General features: G+C 44.0%; 1 protein-coding gene across 4 annotated transcripts in view; it reads left to right on the top strand.

Moving 5' to 3' along the window:
* CACNA2D3 (calcium voltage-gated channel auxiliary subunit alpha2delta 3) overlaps positions 1-27,491 on the top strand; it is a 511,446-nt gene that overhangs the window by 323,027 nt on the left and 160,928 nt on the right. For all 4 annotated transcript variants that reach the window (XM_060271434.1, XM_060271435.1, XM_060271432.1 and 1 more), the window contains exon 13: positions 1,173-1,306. In XM_060271434.1, coding sequence (XP_060127417.1) covers positions 1,173-1,306 — 134 coding nt within the window. The remainder of the gene's footprint in view (positions 1-1,172; positions 1,307-27,491) is intronic.

Raw genomic sequence — 27,491 nt, 5'->3', positions numbered from 1 at the left:
GAGTAATCTCTGAACTGTCCTTGTGTACGTGAGTGCCTGAAAACATGTATGTGCATATGCATTTGTATATGTACTGTGCCAGATATCAACAGATGCACATAATATTGTGGGAGGAGCTCACTAATTAATTATCCAGGTTTGTTATTTCCTTGTTAGTGAAATGCACCAAAAGAAAGTCTTCAAAATATCAGCATGAACAATCCTACAGAGGAGGACTGGGCCACTCAGAGCAGTGGAACCATATCAAGACACCCCAAACCTTGCCAGTTTCTGGCTGGCACAGCAGAGAGGCTGAGATCAGGATCTTCTCCAGCAAATTGACTTGTTGGCCCTGGAAAACACTATTTGGGACCTTACTCTGGCTACCACTGCTGCGCTGGCTTCACAATAGCTCACATCCTGCAGTGGTCACAGCAGGGATTTCAATCATTGTCGAGCCCCTCTGCGAGAGAAGGGATACAAGCTCCAACTGCCACTGTAGATTGGGGGTTAGGATTACTCCTAAAATACAATAAACTATGAGTTAGGATCACATCCTAAGCCCAGTGATGCAGTCCACATAGTACTCTCAGTACATTAGAGTTATTTAGTTCCTTTCTGGCTCAGTGGACAACTATGGACTGCACAGGCCACTGCAGTGGGCAGAAGAAGAAATTATGGTGCTTGGAACTCTGTATTTTGGTGAAGAGCTAGAATTGGATACAACCAGACATTTTTTTTACAATACCAGCCTTATGTTTGTGATGCTGGGTACTTGGAATGGGGCAGGGGGAGGGGGAGGCCCTAAAAAGTTAATAGATCCCCAGTATTTTTTAAAAAGCATTTACCTTTAAGAACAAACTTGTTCCACTTTTACTTTATCCTGAAGCTGAAAAATTGACTTGGAACCAAACAAATTAGGACAGCCTGTGCAATGGTGTATAACACTCTGAGGAATGGAACCTTTCAGGACTGACATATCATTTCACAGACTTGTGCTTTCACAAATTAATGCGTGACAAGGCTTCTTCGGAATTTTTTTCCTTCAAGTCCACCCCCCCTCCCACTCCCCCCTATTTCTTTCAGAGCAAACAGAAGACAAGATGAGTGTAATTATTATGCATATTCTACACTCCCTCTGTCTGCATGGCCTCATGTTTTTCTCTGTGTGTGTGTCTTTTGAACTTCCGCAGGGTTTTTCACTCAGATATCTACTCTAGCCGATGTTCAGGAAAACGTTATGGAATATCTCCATGTGCTTAGTCGACCCAAAGTGATCGATCAAGAGCACGACGTGGTATGGACTGAAGCCTATGTTGACAGCACTGTAAGTCTTCAAGAGGCAATGTTTAATACATCCTGTTTATTTGCAGAACACCCAAAGGAATTTGGTATTGTTCTCATATTGCATTTGACACTACATAGAATGTCCTGAGCTTTTGCTTCCTTGACACTGGATTGTGAATGGCTGCTAAGATGGAGTTCAATTTACATTACATTACATTGAATTGACTAATTTCACCTGCAGCAGTTACTGGGAAGTCTTTCATTTGTAGAGAATGTAAGGCTTTGTGTATTAAAGCCCAGTAAACAAAGCTGCCATTTTGCTTGTCAAGCACATAAAGTACAAATGTATGGCATAAGTAAAAATCAGCTAATGCATATAAGACTCATACAACTGCAATCAATACTAGGGATTTTAAAACTTAATTTAATTTATTAAATTTGTATGTGCAACAACCACAAGACTTGCTTTATATCTGTATTTGTAGCATTTGGAAGCAGCCCAATCTGCTTTGGACCTGCTCTGGTCATTCTATTAATATTTTTTTGGGTCTGAATCTGATCTGTTACATCCAAAACTCAGGAGTTTAGAATAGCTATAACATTTTTTCCCCTTTTCACATAAGTAGATGGAATTTGCAAGCAAATGAGCCCTCCCAGGGTAAATTAAGAATGTCAAATTTCATGCAGATCCATCTAGGGGGTTTTGTGCAGGGAACCTTTAAAAATTATTATTTTTCAACAAAGAAAAGTTCTGTAATGTTTTAATTTCCTGATAGACTTGAATGCAAATTGCATGCTTGGTCATGCTTTTGGAGGGGACGAAGCCTACCAATTTTCAAAAAGATAGATCTAGTGGTTCTGCAAAGGAAGACTTTAGTGTGATAGAAAATAGAAATCATGTTCCCTCCCCAATTTTATTTGTGGACGATCAGATTGAAAACTGGACACAGGGGAAGTGTCCCTAGATGAAGCTCAAACAAATAGGTTGCACATTCAAGGTTTTTTGGGGGGAAATGAGACCGCAGAGCAACTTGGAAGTTATGGGTTCCCTGTTCCACCTTGTGATACCTTGTTAATGATGCAATCTGGCCTGATGAATGTGAGATCAGGACCCGAATCACCCCAATTCCCCTTGGGGTGCACACATTGCTGACGCATACCCCTAGTCAATACCAGTAGGTCAAGTCACAAGGTTATAGTTCCAATGCTATAAAGCAGAGGTGGGTAACTTGTTAATTATTAACAAGGATACCAGGTATGTGAATGGCTCCTAATCTACATATTTTACGAACACGCAATAAACTAATTCTGCATACCATTTTCATGAATGTGGCAGATGTTCAGCTAAATCTGGTGGATATGTGATAGATCTAATCCAAAATTGCGCACTCCTAATTTGAGGTTGGGGTGGGTGGAATGGAGAAGGGGTATCTCTAGTTAAATCCCAACCAAAAAAAGGAGGCAACAACTTCAAGGTGAGTTTGGAAATCATATTCTGAAGATATGTGTACATAGAAGCTGGTATGCTCAGGATTCCATCAGGAAACCTTGCAGAAATGCCTTGGGAGTTTTTAGTATGTGAACAATATGTTTAAGAATGTACTATTACATTTTTAAAAGGGAGATGCCTTTCATGTTGAAGTTGAGTAAATACCCTTTCTCCTTTTATTGTATGCCTATAAGCATGATTGATAGAAAATATTAGAACCGGTCTTGTTTTCCAATGACAATATAACCTTTTATTTTGTGTTTGTTTCGTTTTCACGTGTTTTTTATGGTAAGTAGTAGATCATTTTGATTGTTTGTAGAACTTACTTGCAATTATTTTAGAAAATGAAACTGATTTGCAAAAATGATACATGTTAAAATATGAGAGACACCGCACACACCTTTGTAATTCAATAAATCTTTAATTAAAAATATATTTAAAAAAGAAAAGAAACAATACATTTCTAAACAGGGATGACATGGTGGGATCTCTTTATATAAACATAGCTATCGCACACACTTGTAGCTTAGTGTGAGTAGTATCTAACATTTGTTCTAATTGCCTGTACAGATTTTCTATACGGTAGTTCTTTTCTGTTTTTTAACCTCCACCAGAACTAGACAAATCTCAGAAATCTCACCAGGTGAGCTCAATCTCACTTTTTGAAAATGTTAAACATATAAATAAATTTGAGATTCATTAGCTTTGTGCAAATTTATATAAGAAATAACATTACCTCTATCTGGAAACATTACTAGCATCCACGTTCATTACTGTGCTAAAGGAACTATACAACTTTAAACTGTGTTATTCTGACAAATCTATGACAATGGATAGATTTTAATATGCTTCTTGGTTTGAATCAGGGTTAAATTGTGGATTTCCAATCTTGATCTCATCTTCTCTAGTCCTCTTTTTTGTGGGCTCTGGTTTTTGTGTTGTCTTTTTGGATATTAAAGGGATAATAATTGATAGCTCCAGTTGCTAATTGCAGTTTCCTGGCAGAAATCTTTAGTTGATATTTGTTCAGATATTATAACAGGATAATTAGTCCCATTATGCAAAATCTATTCTTGAGTTTCACGTGATCAACTGTCTGGCATATGGTGAGGACCTGATAAGAAGGAATCTTTCCCCACAGGCCCATTTTCTTCCCTCTGTCTTACTAAGGGAGTTTTAAAGTGGGTGGTGCGGAAAGGAGAATCCTACAGTCCCTCTACTTAAAAGGGATCTTTTCATATTCCTCCTGAATGTTAATAATGAGGGAGATACGCACAACTCTCCAGGAAGAGCATTCCACAAACAGGGAGCCATCACCAAGAAGGCCCTGTCATGGGCCAGCACCAACAAGGCGGCCCCCTGTGGTGACACCATGTGTGCGAGGGAGGGAGGGAAAATACTGCTCTCCACACTTTTCACTCTCTGCCACTGCCCTTCCCAGCTTGGCAGCAAGCAAAGAGAAGTGGGGAGGGAGCTCTAAGCTGGTTGCTATTTTGGCTTCTCCATAGGTTCAATTGATATTTACTGGTTGCATTGCCTAGGTATAAAGAGAATTTTTTATGATAGAAGCATTACCTACTATTAGGGGCTGTTTGTGCAACTTATGCAAACTGGTCTTACACCATATAGGACAGTGGCTTTGTGAAATATACAGTCTCGTCTTTGTGCAAGTCTCCGTCTTTTGTGATGTTAGTCACATCTGAGCATCTCCAATTGCAATACCATTTTTCATACTCTCTTGAGCTACCTTTAAACCTGATTTCTTCAACATTGGAATTATGATGAGCTCACTTATCATCTGTCTTTCACAGCAACATTTGGTGTGGTCATCAATAAGTGCTTGCCTTCGTGTGGGCAGGAAAAGAGCTGATAATGTTCTTTTGATTGCACCTCTCACTTGAGTTAAGACCCTGAGAGTGTTATTTTGTGTCTGGGTTAGTTGTGTGAAATTGCTGTGCACATCAGCTGTCCTGGATTCTTGTATCTTATCATATGGATACAGTATCTGTCAGTTGGAGGCTAACTGGAACTTTATAACCTAAGCACTTAGTAAGTGCCCACAAAACTTCTGATAGTTTTGTGGCAGAATACGCCACAATAAGAGATTTTGGGAGAGGGTTCTCATTCGCAAATTACCTGGCAAAATTGCAAATACCCAAGTATAGACATTCTTTTACCTTGGCCAGATTTAATGTGTTGCCCTCTGCGCTGTTGCTAGGTAGATATGAGGGTAAACCGTATGAGTCACATGTTTGCCCATGTGGCTCATCGGAAGTGGAAACAAATTTGCATGTATTGCTGCACTGCAGTCTCTACGAGGATCTACGCTGAACCTTTATCGCCCCAGCCTTACAAAAGCTTAAAAATGAACCAGAATCCCAACGTTTGAGAGCCTTGGTAGAAGATAAGGTCTCTGAAATTACGATCAATGTTGCCAAATTCTGCGTAGCTGCTATTAGACGCAGGAAACAAGAGCTTTCCAATGTCAATACGCAGACGAATGCGAATATTTAGTTTTATTTATGTCCTTTACAGTGTTGTTATGGTCTAATTTGTATTGAAATTGTCCTCTGTTTATCCATGTGTTATCCTTCTTTGATCAGTTGTATGAGTCGTTTTGGTCTGTGACCGTTTAATAAAATTTGAATTTGAATTTGTTTTGTGGTAGAGGCTCTGCTGTATGCTGTATGCTGAAAGCCCTATCCAGGTTTAGTCCTTGCAGGTAGGATTGCAAATCCTCTGCCAGTCATTGTAGACAATGCTGAGGTTGGTGGACTGCTGATCGGACTTGTTAAAAGGCAGATTTCTATGTTAGAATCAATTTTAATCATGCTTTCTTTCCCGTATATGTATGTATGTACCGGTATGTGTGTATGTATGTGTTTAATATACAGCCCTTCATCCGAAGATCTCAGGGCAGTTCACAAAATAAAAATACAGGACAAAAGCACAAAATAAATGGTTGAAAATAAAACAATAATGCCCCCTCCCACAAACACATTTAAAAGGCCATAGAATATTAAGGCCTAGTTGAAGAGGAATGTTTTTGCCTGGTGCATAAAGATGTATAATGAAGAACCTCCCTGGGGAGATTATTCTACAGACGGGGAGCCACTGCAGAAAACGCCTGTTCTCCTGTTGCCACCCTCCAGACTTCTCATGGAGGAGGCACACAAAGAAGGGCCTCGGATGATGAATGCAGAGTCCAGATCGGTTTATATAGGGAGAGGTGGTCCTTGAGGCATTGCGGTCCTGAGCGGTTTAAGGCTTTCTAGGTCAAAACCAGCTCTTTGAATTGGGCCTAGAAGCTAATTGGCAGCCAGTGCAGTAAGGCCAGGATTGGTGTAATATGCCCAAACTGTCTTGCCCCCGTGAGCAACCTGGGCACCAAATTCTGCACCAGCTGAAGTTTCCAAGCCATCTTCAGAGGCAGCCCTATGTTTGGTCGATAAACATTGCAATGCAATGCAACTACCAGGCTTTTAGAAGACATCTGAAGGCAGCCCTGTTTAGGGAAGCTTTTAATGTTTAATAGATTATTGTATTTTAATATCCTTCCCCAGAGTGGCTGGGGAAACCCAGCCAGATGGGCGGGGTATAAATATATTATTATTTATTATTATTATTATTTATTATTATTATTATTATTTCTTTGGCAAACTCCATTTATAGGGAGGAGTTCAATGTCACTGTCTTATAATCATTCTGTCAGCACAAGCATTTCTGCTTGCCAGATGGCATGGTCCTCCTCTTCTCCCCTTCACACTATTCTGGGAGTTCTCCGGACCCTCAGGGCATATTTGGGGGTAGGACACAGAAGGAGGAGGAAGGAAAGCCCCATTGCTAGAGGGAGCCCTTGAGCTAGCTTCTGTGTGTGCACCTGGCTGGTTGAATCCAGGCTTTCTATGATTCTATGAATTTGCTACCAAGGAGTGGGGTGGAGTCTCCTGCTTTGGAGGTCTTTAAGCAGAGGCTTGACAGGCATATGTCAAGAATGCTTTGATGGTGTTTCCCGCTTGGCAGGGGGTTGGACTGGATGGGCCTTGTGGTCTCTTCCAACTCTATGATTCTATGATACACTTTATTTCCTGCGTATTTGTATTTTTTTAAAAAAAAATGTCTACAAATTCAAGATCACTGGACTATCACCAAGATTCCAAATTGCTCTACCTTGACATCAACATTTTATCACTGTAATACAGCTTTAGTGTGTTTTCAAGTGGATTATTGTGGAATTAGTTATATTTCCATTATATACAAAAGCTGTTTGCAAGCCTGAAGGCTAAGATTAATTTCAGTGAAGGGAAAACTCAGGAAACCTAAAGTTGCAATTTCCAGCTGGGGGGGGGGTTGACCTGGAGTCCGGAGTGAACAAGGGGGTTCCGTAGTTTGCAGATGACACAAATTGTTCTGGATAATAAAATCCCAATCAGATTTTGAACCGCTCCATAAGGATCCCTTTAAACTGGGTGACTGGGCAACAGAATGGCTGATAAGATGTAAGTAATTGCAAAATGCCACACACATAAAGTCCCAAGTACACATAAACATTGATGAGGTTTAAATTGACTGTACCCAGGAAAGAGATATTGGGGTCTCTGTGGAACACTCGCCAAAAAGTAGGCAATTGGGGGGGGGGGATAAAAAGAAGAAAAGTTCAGTGCTGGGAATGATTAGCATTAGGAATTTTTATGGTAACAACACAATCCATTCACCCATAGGTGGAGAACTAGCCGTTGAACTCAGTACAAACCCGTCTTGCCCTTTCACTTGAGGGAATGGGGAGCTTCTATGTCTTTTCCTTATCCCCATCAAACCACCCTTCTTCCCCTTTTGCCCTAGCTCTCCCTTTACAAATGTGGTTGAAAGTTGCTCACTCAACTTTGGGGGAATTCATTCACCACTACAGTAGAGGAGCCCAGAGGTACCCAAGGAATAGCATATACACCCCTGCCATTTTTGTGCTCTTTGGAAACATCCATGCTATACATTCAAAGCACATGGCTTCCACAACAGAATCCTAGGAACTTTAGCTTATCCCTCACTATCCTTAAGAAACTACAATTCATATAATGTTTTTTTTGGGGGGGGGGAGCTATGGGCTTTAAATGTGAGTTAGCTCTTCTTTAAATGTAAGGTACACCTGTGTCCTTGGACAGTGTTCTCGAAGCTACGATCATGAGTTTGACCAAACTGCGGGAGGCAGTGGAAGACAGGAGTGCCTGGCGTGCTTTGGTCCATGGGGTCACGAAGAGTCAGACATGACTAAACGACTAAACAACACACCTGTGTCCTAAGTATCCTTGTCGGGTTCAATGAATGTACACTTGGCAAATGTAGGTAGCGCTTGGAAATATGTTAGAGGGTAGCCCAATGTGGGGTTTTCAGCACAATAGCTACCAACATGAGTCTGAGCAAACTGTGGGAGGCAATGGAAGACCGGAGTGCCTGGCATGCTCTGGTCCATGGCGTCAAGAAGAGTCGGACACGTCTAAACGACTAAACAATAACATATTCTGGGACCATGACTTACAGAAGAGGTATCGAATGCTGTGCCCTCCAGATGTTGTTGAAGTACAGCTTCCATAATCTCTAACCATTGGCCATGATGACTGGGACTGATGGGAGTTGGAGAACAGCAACAATAGGAGGCAGTGTGTTGGCTAATCCTGGGTAGACCTTCAAATGAGCTCTAGCCCGTATTTGGTGAAGCTTGTTGGGAATTTTCTGCCGCTTGTCATTGCCCCTGATGTCTTGCCATCCCTGCTACTTCATCCATAGATCCTCTTTATACCAAGTAGAAGAACAGTTTCTGGCTCAATTCAGATCATGGTGTTGGTAAGAGTGGCTCACAGCTTGCCCCTATGGATGAACCGCATCTAGTAGGACAGAATTTCTCCCTTTTAGACTTAGGCTGAGGTTTTATGAGCTTATGTCAAATCACCTTTCCTCAGCATTATATATAAAAGAGCCAAGTCTTATCAGGTTTTAGGAAGAAATCAAAGTAATTTTGCACTCTCTTTCTCCCAGATGATATTCCCAAAGACAGCATTTTGTTAATTGAGCTATTATCATAAGTGAATATAATTAGCATTTTCAGCACAGTAAAAGGAGCCCAGGGTCTCTTATTTCTAGTGCACATTATGGATTGCTGCTCTGAAAGCCCATTGCAATATTTCACAGTTAGTTTGAAATGCTCTTACATGACAACGGCAAGTAAATATTAGCAATTACTGTGAATGCAAATTATAGTAAAAACCATTTCTAAGAAGGTGAGAGGAGGAAGTGTGTTTGTGAGTCAGTTATTTATGCAGGGAATAATGAAATTTATTTTGTGCCTCTAAAGTATCTCACAAAATCAAAATAGCTTTAAACATCATACTTTGTGGTAGCATCTTCTATCAGTCTTTTCTATTTTTCTTTTCACACATAGATTTCTTCTACTATTTCCCCCTTACATTTTTTGCTGCAGGTAGAATGACAAAAGACTAGTTGACTATCAAACACTGGATAGTTCTCCATATAGGTAACCTCTGTGGATACCTTACTTTCTAAAAATGAAAACTCTGTCATGGCATGCCCATCATTGCAGAAACCACTTCTCAACATTTTTATGAGTGCTACTTTTATTTATTTAATGTTTATTTATTTATAGAACCATAGAACTGTAGAGTTGGAATGTTTCACTTTCTTCACAAAAGTGACCTAAAGCAACGTACAAACATAGTATAAAAACGAATTATAGCAGACAGAACCAATAAAAGCCCAATAAATCCAGCTATACAGATAAATGACAGGACTTATACTGTATATCTTGCCACAGATACCTGAAACCCTTTAAATTAAGGGCAAATGCCTGGGTAAAAAGAAAAGTTTTGCCTGGTGCTTAAATATTATTTAGCCAGTCAGATTTGTCTGTGTGCTGACTTGACTGAAAGCAAATAAAACTTAGCCAGCGCTAAGTTCTGTTCAGAAGCTAAAAAACAAGAAATTTAAGAGTGCCTTAAAGGTTTCATGAAACTGTACTCCCTACTCATGTGGTTTTTTCCCCCTATTGGTAAGGCATATTTTTATGGTCCTGCTGCTGAATTGAAGCTGATTTTAGAGCCTAGGCAGACTTGTGCAGCTGGGCATTCAGATAATCTGGCCCAAAGCATTTAAAACAAAAACCAGCACTTCAAATTGGACCCAGAAACAGAATGTGTATAATATGCTCTGATAGTTAGATTTCTATAAGAGTTCTTATTCATGCATTCTGTACCAACTGGTGACTCTGAAGCATCATTATAGGCAGCCTCCAATGGAGCCAGGATTAGAATCATCTAGCTGGGTGGTAACCTGAGCATGTGTCACTGAGGCACTCCCCTCTTTCTCCAGATAGTGTGGCTGCTGACAAACCAGTCAAATGTGGGGAAAGGCACTCCTGCACACTTCTGAAGTTCAAAATAAGCCTTTGTAAAAACTTCCAAAAGTAGCCATGTACATTTTTCAAGACTAACCTAGCTCCAGAGTTCTAGCTGTCGCAGCCAAACATCCTGCTTTCTCAACAAGTGTGCTATATTTGCTTCACTGTTGACTATCTTGTTAAAGGCGAACTATAGAACTGCTCATGACACCCATTGCGTGCCAAGGTACCAAGATGTCCCCCCAATAACTCACACAATACACCATAAATTTTGTTTAAGGGTTTTTGGCATTAATTTTGGCCACAACTTTATTAAAATACAAATCAAATGTGAGTGGTTGCTTAGTCATTGGTTCCCCAGCCATCTGTCCCCCGCCTGGGACAGATCTGACCCCTCTAACCTAGTAGAGGAGCCAGTAAGTAAGCATCCTCTGAGAGAGGACGGGGCAGGGGGCACACGCCCTTCATATTGTCCTCTCCCCAGATGCTCCCCGTGGCTCATGCATGGCCTGTCCCCTAGCGGGGTTAAACAGACAAACATGTAGAGCCCAGGATTCCTTTAACGGAATACTTCTATATGGCAGCAGCAATCACATGAGAGTCAGGCCCAGCCAAAATCCGTACCCCTCGACCAATTTATTTGAACCAATGACTAACCGCAACCTTACAAGTTGCGACTAATTGCAGTATGGCAGGCAAAAACCACCTGACACCAGCCAATCAGTCAAGTGGAAAAATTCCTACCAGGCCCCTGAATACAGGCGACCACCTAGACAGGCACTGCAAGGTCAAAGCAAGGGGCCTAAACAGAGCGGAGGGCGGGCGGGAGATTCAAAGCAAGCAGCAAAGAGGAGGCACAAACTGCTTCTTAAGCTTAAATAAGACTAGAATTGTCAATCACAAAATTGCAACAATTAAAACTCCCCAGCAACAACCAACCCTCCAATAAGATACAACAAGGTCATCAAGACTGACCCGCCCCCAACAGCCCTGGGACATCTTGTTAACCCTTCCGCAACCCATGCTCTCCCCTATAGTGGGAACCTGCTTTGTGCTTGGGTTTGCCAGACTCAATAGAGGACATGACTTCTGTGCCTTTAATTGCCCTGCTCTCTTTTGAGTCTGGAAACCTTCAAGAGAAACCAGAAGACCCTTTGCTTGGAAATTAAACAAAGGGTCTGCTGCTTTCTCTTTAAGGTTTCCAGACTCAAAAGAGAGCAGGGTAATTAAAGGCACAGAAGTCCTGTCTTCTATTGAGTCTGGCAATCCTAATTGCGCTACATGACAACAAACAAACAAACCTAAAGTAGCAATTGGCAGAAACATAACGAACCCTTCCAATCTCGACTGAACTTGAGCTCAAAGTGCAGTGAGCAGTGGTGTGTTTTTTTAATCAGTAGATGCAGCCAAGATGACCTGTCCTCAGCAGCTGGATGTTAATAAGAACAAGCATGTACATGCTGCTTCAGTGAAAGTCTAGGGGCTGTGATGACTTCCAAATGGTTAAGGAAGCTGTTGAGTTGCTCGGCTCAATAAAAGCACTTCTTATAAAATAAAAGCACTTGAAATGAGAGCACATGGGGAGATTGACAAGCTAATGTAAAGATGGCCACTTAATGCTTCCATTTCCACACTGACACCTGATTTCTAAGGCATGAATAAACTGCATTATGCACATCTAGTCTTTCACCTAGAATCTTTTATTCTTGAAACAAACTCCTTTGTATTTGATAAATTACATGTTTGCTTTTGTCTTAGTGCTAGACCTGGAAGTTCTTAGGGGCAATTTTCAGTGATTATATTAGCTGCAGAGTATTATATCATTGAGCTAATTGCTGGTTGTCAAAACTGCTACGGAGGGGAAAGGGTGTTATTAAATGGCAGTATTTATTTTAATTAGTTAAACTTTGCATTGCAGGCATCATGGTACACTGTATTTGTAAAATAAAATACAACAGACAATAAAAGAGGTTCAAACCATCAAAACAAAGTAAAAAATAAATAAAATCCCCCCACACCTAAAGAAGACCATAACAAAACAAAACTATCTGGGCACGTGGATTGTGGAATGCCATCTGCATTATATGGCACTGAGAAAACTGATTATGTTGGACCTCTATTTCGTAGCAGATGGGTTCATTAAATTTAATAGCCTCTGGAGCTTTTAGAAACAGTGTTAAAAACATGTGGAACATGCTGTGACACTTCACTTCTAGCCCCAGAGTCATTATAATTCTGGCACAGACTATAAATATTAAAGTACTTTATTTCAATTGAAACAAATGACTACTCTAATTATTTTTGTTCATGTACAGTAACTTCAGAAGTGTTGAAGGCTGCCATTGTTTCAATTTTCCTGCAGCATCCCACTTTTTGTTTTAAGGGCATTCTTGCTGAACTTGAGATCCATCTCCCATATTAGATTCACTTCTTATTTGTTATTTGACTTGCATGCAACCTTAGAAACTAAAAGGCAATCATGTGGGTTAAGAAAATTAGCCATTTCCCCTCCTGCGGTGGCGAGGAAACCAACAAAAGTGCTAAGTTTTATCTAGAAAACCATATCTGAAGCACGTAGAGATGTTTTTGTTGGTTCTTGCCTGCCCTTCCATAGAGTATAACATGGACTTTCAGCAATGGTGCACAAAGATAACTCAGGTCTTGCATTTTAATCTATTACTGTTATCTAGTAAGGCCAAGGTGTTAGCCAACTTCAGAAGCAGTCCTCCAATTGGCATTGCTTGTCATTTTCTCTTATGTAGTTCATTGAGCAGGATTTTTATAACAATAATCATACTGTAATTGGATTGGAGAATTAATCGGCAATTACTTGTCTTCTGCACAAATATCAAGACAGCAATGCAGTGGACAGGCCAAACATAAACCCAAGTTCTCAAATTTTAAGGAGAGAGGAAAGTGTTTCTTATCCATACAACTCTTGGCAGTGTGCTCTTTCACTTTCAATCCATTTCCTCATTTTCCTCATCACCTACCCCAGGTTCATTTTTCCGCCTTCTTCTTTCACCTTCTGTATCTGTGGTTCTTTCTTCACAACTTTTGAGACCTGGTCTGCTCTGGTCATCAACTTACAAATCTCTGCAGTCACGTTTCCCCCTTCTTCCCACGCTACAAAAGGGAGGGGTGTTGAAGTTGTTCTTGTTTGATTAGCACATTCTTTTAAAATGTATTTTGGCAGCTCCAGTGTGGCTTAGTTTCATCATATCTAAGCCCTGGCATGAGCTGACATTTCAAACTCCGTCTTTGATTAAAAAAGAGCTAAGGAAATCCAGACCTTTCAAACGGCTAAGTGAATGCCTTCTACTGTTGCTGGAGGTGTTGAAGGGTCTAATGACATCAAATCCATAAAACAGTGCCAAAAATGAGAAATTGCTGGATTACTCCATGTAGTCAACCTACTGTACATTCTGATTGCCCTCTAACCTAGACCCAGTCCACATTAGGAGAGTGGTTTATTTTGGTGGTAGTACGGTATGCTTCTTGCTTTCTCATGCAGTTGGCCCACTACTTCTGCTACTTAATTCTGGGATTTTTCAGATTTATTTTATGTGCAACAAACATGTTATATTATAACTATTATTGATGGGAGTGCCTTCCAGCCTCCAGAACTACATCCCTACCCCCACCCCCTTCCTCACCTTTCTTTAGCATTTAACCTTCAGTGTTTGGGAACGAATCTGTGGGAAGGAAGTTTGAGCCTCCATGACTGATCATCATAATTTTGGGTAGTGGTGCTAAGTCTCAATAAGCACAGATGTATTTCATTTGAAAGCCCTTTCCCCCAAAACTTTCACTTTTCACTAGGGTGAGGGAGAAGTGCTGTGATTGTTCTCCATCTCCCTCCTCCTTTTTGCAGGACTTCTTTTCAATGCACCCTGTGTGTGCAGTCATTCTCTGTGATCAGAAATCACAAAGGTGTGGTGCAGTGTGGTGTGACAAAGAAATACAATACATATATGTGACTTAAGAATCATCCACTTTTTTATTTCGCATCCCAAGGGAGATAAAGGGGTTGCAGTCACATATCATACTAAAGCAAACCATAGTCTAGTGTGAAGATTCAGGCATCCAGGGAGGTGCCCATAGCCACTTTGTTCATCCTGGTCCTTTTAGCTTAGTGCAGCATGGCAGCTAAGCCAAAGTTTGACTTAGTGTGGCTTCTTTTTTTATTATATTTATTTATTTTACTAGGTTTACATAACAAAAGCATAAGTTCATTCCATGTATCTTTACAATTTGCCTTTCCCCCCTTTCCCCCCAGTCCTCCCCCCTCCCTTCCCACCCTCCCCCCTGATCGGGACTTCCTTCTTCATATCTTTGACCATGTACACAGTCTGTTCATTCGTGCTTGTATATTCGGGTTGGCTTCTCCCCTTTCTACCCAATTCCTATAAAATGCCCACTTGTTTGTGATTTTTTGGCATTTATTTTCCCATCTATCCTCTGCCACTATCTGTGCAAATATTTCTTTCCATTCTAGGGCAATAACTGCCATTCCAGCTAAAATCATGATCTTATACAACTCTTGATTGTTACTTTGTGCTTTATTATTTCCCAATATTCCCGAAAATACCAAGTCCCTATTAATTTCTATGTTTATTTGGAATAGTCCAGAGATTACCCTTACAATCTTCTGCCAATATTCCTTAACCAGATTGCATTCCCACCACATTTGTGAATAGAATCCTTTTTCATGACCACAATGCCAGCATCTGGGGCTAAATCCTTTCACTATGAACACCATTTGTGCCGGGCTTCTATACCGTTTTAGTAAAAAAATTCTATTTAATTCCTTATACTTTTCTATTTTGATATTGTTTATATTCTTCATCATTTCTTGTACCGTGTTTGAATGAATCATCCCTTCCTGCTCCCATTTGATCTGGATTATCCTTGTCAATCTGTCTTTGTCTCTTATCATCAGTTTATATATCAGCCCTGCTACCCCCTTCTCCATTACTTGTCTTTTGTTCAGCGCCACTTAGTGTGGCTTCTGAACCCTGGCTCTACATCAGTCTCTGTTCCCTTTAATCACAAGCTGTAGCCAAGGTTTGTTCTTGACTACAACTCACCGCTAAGGAGGAAAGAGCTTTATAACAAGCCTGGGTTTGGATGACACTGTAAGCCAATACTGGGCTTAGCTCAGTGATGGCCAAATGTGGCCCTCCAGCTGTTTTTGGACTACAACTCCCATCATCCCTAGCTAACAGGACCAGTGGCCAGGGATGATGGGAATTGTAGTCCCAAAACAGCTGGAGGGCCAAGTTTGGCCATCACTGGCTTAGCTGCTCTGCTAAAAAGACCAAAGAGGAGCAAAGCAAGCAAAGGGAACCAGCAGGCTAGTATGATCCTAGGAAGGCATAGTTGGTCTTACCATGTTGCGCAAACATGTATTCTTTACAGTGTGACCCCTGATCTGCATTTGCATTAGCGAAACATACCAGTACAGCAGTACCTCATAAACGAAAGAACCCCGAGTGTGGATTGCACCCGTGTGACTTTAGAATCTTGTGCTGCATCTTTGGGGATGCTCTTCATAGTGCTCAGGGGTTTGTCTCTTTAACTCGCAGTCTTCTGCTATGGAATATTATCTCTATAAATCACAGGCAGCAGGCTTGGTGTTCAGTTTTGATTTACTAGGATATCCCAATGGGAACTCTTCTCTACACATGTCTTCCACACCTGTGTGCTGGAGATATAGCAGGGCGAGGAATTTTTCAACTTGTCATTGATGTACAACCCCTTTCTCTGAGAGGACAAAGAATGCTTTTAGATTTTTCAGACCTGTTTTCACTGGAAATTTAGTTGCGCCTGTCAGGACCCAAACCTGAAAATCAAAAGGCAACAAATCATTAAATGAAGGAAGAATTTATTTCTGCATTTCTCATGTATTAGATCAAACGAGAAAAAACACACTAATGTGTTTTTAAATTAATAATAATAATAATAATAATAAACTTTATGCAAAATTCTCATTTTTGAAAAAGCACTAATGGCGGAAGGTGGAAACATTCCAATTATTCCCTTGGGCTGGTTTCTGTAGTTTCCAGTCAGCCTACAGTTTCTACATGTCTTTTACAGAGTTGCTTGTAGTATGGAAAAAGAACAAAATATGTATCCCTTTGCAAAACTATATACTCATTCTACAGAGTTGCTTGTAGTATGGAAAAAGAACAAAGTATGTATCCCTTCGCAAAACTGTATACTCATTCTACAGAGTAGCTCCCTGAAATGGCCCAGAGCAGCTAATTCATAAGCTGTAGCTTTACAAACTAGTAGCAAAATGTGTTAACTTCAGACTTATTAACAGATGGTGTGCACCGTCCATTGCTCAGAGTAAAGCTATTGATCAATAAACTGATTGTACTGTCATCAGTTCCTGTTGGCGACACTAGACATAATTGAACTTTTCACAAACAAATTGGGAAAGTATTGGAAAATACAGATGAAAAACTATGATTGAGGCAGATGCAACATTCCAGAAGAATAGCCATGCTAGTATTTTAAAGTAAACTCAAACACGGATCCTGTCTGTGGCATCATAAAAGTTAATGAAAGGATTTTGTCATGAGCTTTGGTAGGTTACATCCTGCTTCATCAGATGCATCATTTTGTTCTAGTTGTGCCAGACTGCAATCCTGTGCAAACTTACCTAGAAGTACTCTCAAATAGAAACAATGGGACTTACATCTAAGTGAATATGCATAGGATTGAACTGGATGATACTTTACTAGGTTTGTACAGTATTATGGCAATGGAGTGGAATGTTGCAATTCTGGGGTCCCAGGTGCAAGTCTCTTTCCTTTTCAATTGTTTCAATTGTTGTCACAATGCAAAGCATTTGTTTGCACAATATTCCATAAACCATAAACTACTAGATCTGGAGGGGACCAGGTTGGGGAAGGTTACACTGGCTACATGCTTTGTGTTGCTGTCTTTACCAGAGAATATATGTTCATCACATCTTAGTGATTTAGTTACAGGTAGGTAGCCGTGTTGGTCTGCCATAGTCAAAACAAAATAAAAAAAATTCATTCCAGTAGCACCTTAGAGACCAACTAAGTCATACCAATGACAAATGTAGTTGGTCTCTAAGGTGCTACTGGAATGAATTTTTTTTATTTAATTGGGATTTATTTACTTTCCCCCCCTCACCATCCCTACAAATAGTCCACTCCGGAGATAAATAACGGCCAAATAGGGCTAGAGATCTGTCCCCTGACTATCCATTCTGAAATTCTAGCTGCAGGTGGGGGGAGGGAAACAATTTTGGGAACAATGAGGGTAGTGTGGGGGGCATGTGTGGAATCTTCTCTTACTTTCTTCAGGGTTCACTGTAGAAGGTCTACCGTGGAAGCACACTCTAAGGAGAATAAACCAAATTAATACTTTTATCTTATCCATCAATGTAACAGTTTGATAGATGGCCTAAAAGAAGGAGTACACAATGAGAATGACCAAAAAAACCCCACATTATTTAAATTCCCCACAGTCCCAATTATTCCTCCTCTTTCAATATCAGCACCAAGGTATGTTTCCTGTTGTTGCTTTCCAGAGGAACTTCTTGTCCATGTATTAACTGATGAAGCCTGAAAACCACAGCCTCCCCTGTTTCCCAAAGCAGTGACATGCAAAAGCAGAAACTCTGAGACAATTAACAATAGCACACCATCGCCTGACAGAATGTACAGTGGTACATCTACTTACGAATAACTCTACTTACGAATGTTTCTACTTACGAATGGAGCTCCGTCCGCCATCTTGGATGAGGTTTAGATAGGATTTTTTCTACTTATGAATTTTTAAATCGGGTTGCTTCGACTTACAAATTTTTTCTCCCAATGCATTCCTATGGGATTCGACTTACAAATTTTTTCTACTTACGAATGTGCGTTCGGAATGCATTAAATTCGTAAGTAGAGGTACCACTGTATCCACTTAACAACGCAGAAATTAGGATGCCCCTCATAATTTATGAATATTCAAATTTACCAAAGCCAAGCTCTGTGTGTGTGTGTGTGTGTGTGCTGGAGATATAGCAGGGCAGAAAATTGAATTTGTATATACCGGTATATATAAATCTGTAAGAAAAGGTTAAGATACCCAAAATGGGAGCTACTCCCCCTCCCCTAGCGTAATATAATTGATTTAAACTCATATGGTGGAAGTATTTCACATCCATATGAATATCCAAAAATAAATGAATGGGCAAGAATAAGAAAAAAGAAGACATGCATACTGTATATGCATATGTACGATATATATATACACACACGCTGCAGATGGCTTGTATTGCAAATTGATATCACTTTCCAGTCATTTTGGTTAAATTCACCATTATATCCCACCTTCAATAAGCTTCTGATACAAATTACAGGGCATAGCTATGGCTTTTTCTTCCCTTGCCACTACCCTTGCTCTTAGCACTTATTGTCTGCCATACAAAGATGCTTGCAAGGTGGAAGGCATAATTTTAATTACTGCCAAGCCTAATCATTTTTAAATGAGGTATTTATGAAAATTGATGGGAAGGTGAAACACAACAGCAGGGCTATCATTTCTCACACAGGAATGCTCTGGCATGAAATGGAAAGGGGCATCAACGGATCACGTAAGTGTAAGGAACACACACACACACACACACACACTTATTTATTTTCTAGTTTGTGACAAATTAGAAAAAGGAATGACAGGTATAACAACTCATGTAAAAGGGCAGGAAAATAAATGGCCCTGTATTTAAATGCTTCAGCATATGTAACCCTGGGTATATATGGCCCTTTTATTATAGAAGGTGGTGGCATGGGTTCACGTCTTAAGTGTTTCTGTTAAGAGGGTGTCACAGTGGCCGGATCAGGCTACTTCAGAGTAACGACGCTACGCAGCTCTGCATTTTATTCTTTTATTGGTGCTGCGTATTTACAGTGAGGAATTCATTGCTATTTACACAGAGTGATGTTGTCAGTCGCTTTCAGAACCTCCGAATGACTTTTGGCGCGTCTTTCCCCAACACAAAAGCTTTGGAAGCCCCATCCTCTTTCCCCTCCTCTTCCTGCGTAATTCTGGAGTTGGGGGGATGGGTCTCCCCTCCTTCTTGGCCCCTTCCTGTTCCACCTGGGACCCTGGCTCCGCTACCTTGCCTGAGCCTCGGACCCGACTTCCTGCTTCCCCGCTGGACTCGGAGCTTCCTCTGCTTTCCCCTGTGCTCGGGGCTGGGCTTGAACTCAGGAGGGGAGGGACTTCGCGATATCCCCTGTCCCTCACATCCACCCCCCTTCCAAGCTCCCCTTCTCCCCTCCCCAGGTCCCCCCCAGGTGTCGGTGACGACTGGAAGCCTAAGAACTCAGTGCTTTCCGAGCCCGTTGGTGTGAACACCTCCGCCCAGTCCTGCGAGGCTCCCCCTTCCGCCTGGGAGGACTGGAATCCCAAAAATTCCGTGGCGTCCGAGCTGGTGGGGGTAAAAATGTGCTGCCAATCTGCTTCTGCCTCTGACTGTGTGGATCTCGGTGACACCCATATCTCGTCTCCCGAATCCTCAAACTCCGCTTCCCAGCGCCATGGTGAGCTGCTCTCCCTTGCCTCCTCCTCCTCCCCCTCCCTTTCCATGTGCCAGGGCTTGGGTCTGTGGGGATAGAGGGCGTGAAATTCTTCCACCAAGAATTCCTCCTGTATCTGAGTGGCTGGGACCCATTCATTCTGGGACGGTGGAGCATCCTCCCATGCCATGAGGTACTCCAGGCCCCTCACCCCTCTCCGTGAATCAAGGATGGCCGTGGCCTCATTGAGTTGCTCCCTGCCTCCCCTCTCCCCCCCTCCCTCGGGGGTTTGTTCGCTGTCTCGGAGCCTGCTGCTTTCCCTGTACGGCGACAGCAGCGATCTATGAAACACTGGATGCACCCTCATATCCTCTGGCAGTGCCAGCCTGTATGCCACCGGGTTGACCTGTTGCGTGACCGTGAAGGGGCCCAGCCGTCTGGGTGCCAGCTTTTTGCACCTCCCTCTGGTGGGAAGGCCCTCCGAGGACAACCAAACCTTGTCCCCCACCCTGATGACCTCCCCTTGTCGCCTGTGGCGATCCGCCCCCTTTTTGTACGCTTCCTTGGCCCTCTCCAAGTGTTCTCTGAGCTGCTGGTGCACCGTCTCCAGTTCCTCTGCCCAATCCTCAGCCTGTGGGCCCTCCTCCTCCTCCTCCCCCTCCCTCTCTGGGAAAGATCTGAGGTCGCGCCCGTAATTGGCCTTAAAGGGCGACACCCCTGTGGAGACGTGCACTGCATTGTTGTAGGCAAATTCTGCCAGTGGCAGGCGATCCACCCAGTCCGTTTGCCGCTGGCTGACGTAGCATCTCAGGTACTGCTGCAGAATGGCGTTGACCCTCTCCGCCTGTCCATTGGTCTGCGGGTGTCTAGCCGTCGACAAGCTGACCTCCACCTGCAGGAGGTTCATGAGCCGCCGCCAGAACCTGGAAACAAATTGGCGGCCACGATCCGAAATAACCCTTAAAGGTAATCCATGCAGTCTGAATACGTGATCAACAAACAGTTTGGCTGTCTCTTCTGCAGAGACCGCCCTGGCACACGGTATAAAGTGGCACATTTTGGACATGAGGTCCACCACCACCAACACTGCGGTCTTGCCCCTGGAAGAAGGCAGATCTGTGATGAAGTCCATGGACACCACTTCCCACGGCCTGTGTGGCGTGGCTAAGGGCTCCAGCAATCCTGCTGGCGCTGCTCTGACCACCTTTGCCCTCTGGCAGGTGTCACAGCCCCGTACATAGTCTCGAACATCTTCCCTCACCCCTGGCCACCAGAAGTGTCTCATGACTAGGTGAGCGGTTTTGTCCCTTCCAAAATGACCCGCCGTTGGGTTGTCGTGCATCTGCTTGAGGACCGTACGTCTAAGCTGGGTGGTGGGCAGGTACAGTGCACCCTTGTAGAAAAGCAGCCCCCTGCGTTCTGCAAAGTCCTTTGCCTGCTCCCTCCCCCCTCTCAGTTCTCTGAAGATGCGGTTGGCAAATTCATCCGCTGCCGTCAGTGCTGTGAGTTCTGCCTCGCTCACCACTGCTGCTCCGCAGGACCATGCTGACGGGGGGAAAATGTGCCTTGGTGCTGGTGGCGCCTCCTCCTCCATGTACTCTGGCTTGCGGGAGAGGGCATCCGCCCTGACATTCTGCTCCCCCGGGATGTAGTGGATGGAGAAGTTGAAGTTCGAGAAGAACTCTGCCCACCGTATCTGCCGCTGGTTGAGCACCCTGGCCGTTCTCCAGAACTCCAGGTTCTTGTGGTCCGTGCACACCTGGATGGGGTGCTTGGCGCCCACCAGGAAGTGTCTCCAGTGCCGGAACGCAGCGTGGATCGCAAGAAGTTCCCTGTCAAACACTGTGTAGTTGCGTTCTGGCTGGGTCAGCTTCCTGGAGAAGAAGGCACAGGGTCTCCACTCCCTGTTGGCGTCCAGTTGCAGCAAAATTGCGCCCACAGCTTTTTCCGAAGCATCTGTCTCAATGCGTAGGGGCGCATCCTGCACCACGTGGAACAGGTTCTGGTCTGAGGCGAACACCCTCTTGAGGCTTTCGAACGCTGCCTGCGCCTCCGGTGTCCACCTGAACTTCTGCTTGCCTCTCAGGCAGTCCGTGATGGGAGCCGTAACGCGGGAGAAGTTCTTGATGAACTTCCTGTAGAAGTTGGCGAAGCCCAGTAGGCGTTGGGCGTCTTTGCGCGTCCTGGGGCTGTGCCAGTCCAGGATGGCCTGCACCTTGTCCTTGTCCATCGCCAGCCCCTTGTCTGACAGCTTGTAGCCCAGGAAGTCCACCTCTTTGGTGTGAAACTTGCACTTCTCCAGCTTCACATACAGGTGGTTGTCCTTCAGGCGTTGCAACACCTCCCTGACATCCTTCACATGCTGCACAGGGTCATCGGAGTAGATAAGGATGTCATCCAGGAATACCAGGCATTTCCTGAAGAGTAGGGACCCCAGGACGTGGTGCATGAAGGCTTGGAAGCATGCTGAGCCCCCTTGCAACCCGAAGGGCATCACCAGATATTCAAAAGAGCCTAGAGGCGTGAACATCGTGGTTTTCCATTCATCGCCTTCCCGGATCCTGATCAAGTTGTACGCCCCCCTCAGGTCTAGCTTGGTGAAAATCTTGCCCCTGCGTGCCGCTGTCAGGAGATCGTCCACTCTGGGCATGGGGAAAGCCACTGGCTCTGTCACCGAATTCAGCCGTCTAAAATCCACCACAAGACGGCGCTGTTGCGTGTCTTTCTTGTCCACCCAGAAGACCGGGCTGCCCCCAGCTGCCTTGCTTTCTCTGATGAACCCCCGCTTGAGGTTCTTGTCGATGAAAGCGCGCAGATCCTCCAGTTCCTGATCTGACATGGCGTACAGCTTGGCTGGGGGTATCGTTGCCCCTGGCACCAGGTTGATCTGGCAGTCAAAAGGCCTGTGTGGGGGTAGGTGGTCGGACTCCGCTTCGCTGAAGACCTCCTGCAGGTCCCAGTACGGCTTGGGTATCGCCTCACCCCCTTTGACGTGCATGGTGGCCACCGTGGCTATCGGAGGCCCCTCCCCTGGTTGGTGCTGCATGCAATGCTCCAGACAAAAGTCCGACCCAAACGTGATGCATCTCTGGTGCCAACTTATGGAGGGGTCGTGGCGCGCCAGCCAGCTCATGCCCAAGACGATGGGGGGGTCTGAGATGGTCGTGACGTTGAAAGCCAGTGTCTCTGAGTGCCTTCCCACTGTCATCCTCATGGGGGGGGTTTGATGAGTGATGGCCCCTCCCAGCAGCTCTCGGCCGTCAATGGTTGCCACGTGCAGAGGAAAATCCAGCTGCAGAAGCTGGATCTGGTGCGCTTCTGCAAAGTCCCTCGAGAAGAAGTTGGCTGAGGCACCACTGTCAATTAAGGCAAGGACTGTCATGGGATAGCCATTTGGGAGCGTTAGCGTGACTTCTAGAACCACTCCTGCTCTGGGAGGGGTGGGCTGGCTCTGCTCCTCTCTGTGCGGGTGGGTGGGCTGGGGCTGTTCTCTGCTGACTGTGCCTGGCTGCCGCCCCTTGTCTCCTGCAGCCAGGCTTTCCCGTTTCCCTGCTGTGGTGCTGCGTCAGTGGGGGAAGGCACCACCGTTCCCGCCTTTCCTTGCCACTCCCTGCGATGTGGGCAGTCTCTGACGAGATGCTGGGGGGAGTTGCAGAGAAAGCAGTTCCCTCCCCTTCCCTCCTTGCGTCTTGGCGCCGCTGGGGTTTGAAAAGCCCGCGCGCGCGCGCTATCAATCTGCATGGGTTCCTGGTCCTGGCTGGCTCCAGGCGTGGCTTGGAATGGCTGTTGGGGGAGTGGCTTCTCCTGCGACCGTGGGAACCAAGCCCGCTTTGCGCGCGTTGCTTGCTTGTCGTTCCACCGGGATTCCTGTCTCACCCCCACCGCCAGAGCCGCTTTGCTCAGCTGATCCATACTACTGGGCTTTGGACCTCTCGAGAGCTCATCCTTCACCTCCTCACTCAAACCCAAGTAGAACGCTGCTTGCATTGGAGCTGATTCCAGTTCCCACCCCAGTCTGTGCACCAGCATGGTGAATTTCGCCCAATATGCGCGGACTGTCATATTTCCTTGGCGCAAATTATGCAGTTCCTCCTTAGTCTGGTCCATATGACTATCTGACGAATACATCGTTTTCAAACCTTCTAGAAAGAGTTTGACATTTTTCATGCAAGGATTCTTTGTTGCGATTAACGGTCTTAGCCACTCCCTGGCTGCCCCGGTCAGGTGCTCCACAATAAACGCTACCCTGTGCTCATCGTCAGGGAAGTCATCATGGTGCAGCTCAAGAGCATACACAATCTCAGTCTCAAAGCCATGATATTCCCTCGGGTCTCCATTGAACTTGCTTACTAGGGTCCCGGCTCTCCTTCCTGGCAGCACTTGGACTGGGGGTGCCCCTCCCGCCTTGTTTTTCTCTGCATCCAGTTTGTTTTGGAGGTCTACCGCCACCGCCCTTAATTGCTGCTCTCTTTCCTGGAGCGCTCTCACCTGTTCCGCAAGTTGTACCCGGTCGTCTTGGAGTTTCTTGGTTTCTTCTTTAGCTGCCCTTAATTCCCCCTGCGCCTCCAACGTCAGCTGCTGCAGGTCCTGTTGGGCTTTCTCCGCGATCTGCCGCCATTTCTCCGCCTCTGATGCACTCATCCCGGCAACTCCAAAGTAGCCCAAAAAAAGATTCGGAGGTTGCTGTCACAGTGGCCGGATCAGGCTACTTCAGAGTAACGACGCTACGCAGCTCTGCATTTTATTCTTTTATTGGTGCTGCGTATTTACAGTGAGGAATTCATTGCTATTTACACAGAGTGATGTTGTCAGTCGCTTTCAGAACCTCCGAATGACTTTTGGCGCGTCTTTCCCCAACACAAAAGCTTTGGAAGCCCCATCCTCTTTCCCCTCCTCTTCCTGCGTAATTCTGGAGTTGGGGGGATGGGTCTCCCCTCCTTCTTGGCCCCTTCCTGTTCCACCTGGGACCCTGGCTCCGCTACCTTGCCTGAGCCTCGGACCCGACTTCCTGCTTCCCCGCTGGACTCGGAGCTTCCTCTGCTTTCCCCTGTGCTCGGGGCTGGGCTTGAACTCAGGAGGGGAGGGACTTCGCGATATCCCCTGTCCCTCACAGAGGGCTTCTGAGTGTCTTCTTTGCCGTTATTGGCCAATCAGGGAAGATTAGGCCTAGTTGGGAAGGAATTAATCTTAAACCCTGAACAGCTTGGCTTTGGTAAAGCCTCTTTATTTACATATCTTATTAGATGTTCCATAGCACATAATCTAACAGTACATCATAACCAAACTAGAGACTTTGGGATAATATTCTCTCTTTAGTCAAATGGCATGATACATATAGCAAAACAGTTTTCAGCCTGGCACCTTTTTGTTATTTGATTTCTTTCTTTTCAGAAAGAATCTCAGTGGTCCTTGTTTGGATGACCTTCTAATCATTTGTTCAAGGCATGAGAATTCTGCTCAGCACTAGAGTTCCATGATATCTTTTAGTTGAGTTAATTTTGAACAACTGATTGGTTCAAAAATGGGAAAGGAGTACGACAAGGTTGTATATTGTCTCCCTGCTTACTTATGCAGAATTCATCATGCGAAAGGCTGGACTGGATGAATCCCAAACTGGAATTAAGATTGCCGGACGAAATACCAACAACCTCAGATATGCAGATGACACAACCTTGATAGCAGAAAGTGAGGAGGAATTAAAGAACCTTTTAATGAGTGTGAAAGAGGAGGGCGCAAAATATGGTCTGAAGCTCAACATAAAAAAAAAAGAACCAAGATCATGGCCACTGGTCCCATCACCTCCTGGCAAATAGAAGGGGAAGAAATAGAGGCAGTGAGAGATTTTACTTTCTTGGGCTCCTTGATCACTGCAGATGGTGACAGCACTCACAAAATTAAAAGACGCCTGCTTCTTGGGAGAAAAGCAATGACAAACCTAGACAACATCTTAAAAAGCAGAGACATCACCTTGCCAAAAAAGGTCTGTATAGTTAAAGCTATGGTTTTCCCAGTAGCGATGTATGGAAGTGAGAGCTGGATCATGAAGAAGGCTGATCACCGAAGAATTGATGCTTTTGAATTATGGTGCTGGAGGAGACTCTTGAGAGTCCCATGGACTGCAAGAAGATCAAACCTATCCATTCTGAAGGAAATTAACCCTGAGTGCTCACTAGAAGGACAGATCCTGAAGCTGTGGTTCCAATACTTTGGCCACCTCATGAGAAGAGAAGACTCTCTGGAAAAGACCCTGATGTTGGGAAAGATGGAGGGCACAAGGAGAAGGGGACGACAGAGGAGAGATGGTTGGACAGTGTTCTCGAAGCCACCAACATGAGTTTGACCAAACTGCGGGAGGCAGTGGAAGACAGGAGTGCCTGGCGTGCTATGGTCCATAGGGTCACGAAGAGTCGGACATGACTAAATGACAAAACAACAACAACAAATAGCTCCAAGTGTTCGGAGAGGTCATTGTCTACAGCTCCCCCTCCACTAAATGAAGGGGCATCTTGCTTGCTTATGGCGATCATTCTGTGCAGACTTACAAGAAAGCGAGCCTCTTTGTACATAATAGGGGTTGCTTCCAAGCATACATGCATAGAACAGGGCTATGTGAAATCCACATATCAACTGGCATATCACACACACACCCCTAGACACCCTTACTTCCTATAGGTATAGAGTGGTAGATAATTTAAAAACATTCTGTAAACATAAAAAAATGTTTTTTCTCAGATTTTAACAAATGACAATAAAAAAGGAAAATGTGTGCTAGGTGTGTTGGAAAGCTATTTATTATCATGCTAATTGTTTGTAATGCAATTTCATAACATAGTTTAATGCCACAAATGCAATGGAAAAGAGGAACCATGAATAAATTAGCCACTAAAGTGTAGGAGCCAGATTGAGGCCCTTCCTGTGTTGTAATTATTGAATATCCTCCAATAATAAAAAGGGAGCTTTGGTGATTTCTCATCTGAGCTGTTTTTATATTCCCCAGTGGTCAAAACAGCCAGCTTTGTCTTTTCTTCCTTAAATATTTGTCTTGTAATTTACTTGGAACACAGTCCTAGGCATCCTTCTTAGTAAGTCTCATTGAACTCAGTGGGACCTCCAAGTGGACGTTGTTTTCGACTGGCCTATAAGTCTGCCTTGTAAAACAGTGAAATATTTATTATTATTATTATTATTATTATTATTATTATTATTATTATTTATACCCCGCCCATCTGGCTTGGTTTCCCCAGCCACTCTGGGCGGCTTCCAACAGAAGAATAAAATAATCGATTAAAGATTAAAAGCCTCTCTAAACAGGGATGCCTTCAGATGTCTTCTAAAAATCTGGTAGCTGTTTTTCTCTTTGACATCTGGTGGGAGGGTATTCCACAGGGCAGGTACCACTACCAAGAAGGCCCTCTGCCTGGTTCCCTGCAACTTGGCTTCTTGCAACGAGGGAACCGCCAGAAGGCCTTCAGCACTGGACCTCAGTGTCCGGGCAGAATGATGGGGGTGGAGACGCTCCTTCAGGTATACTGGACCGAGGCCATTTAGGGCTTTAAAGGTCAGCACCAACACTTTGAACTGTGCTCGGAAACGTACTGGGAGCCAATGTAGATCTTTCAAGACCACTGTTATGTGGTCTCGGCGGCCATGATAACATGTGCAAGACATAGAAAGGGATTGAAACTGAATCATAATTATTTTAACTGCAGAATATCCTTTATTTAAGTAAGATACTAATGTGAACTTTATATTTTTTTCAAAGCTGAATTTAAAATGC

Source organism: Zootoca vivipara, chromosome 2 (genome assembly GCF_963506605.1).
Source record: "Zootoca vivipara chromosome 2, rZooViv1.1, whole genome shotgun sequence".
Lineage (NCBI taxonomy): Eukaryota > Metazoa > Chordata > Lepidosauria > Squamata > Lacertidae > Zootoca > Zootoca vivipara.
The sequence above is the reverse complement of the archived record's forward strand: the minus strand, read 5'-3'. Positions and strand labels throughout refer to the sequence as shown.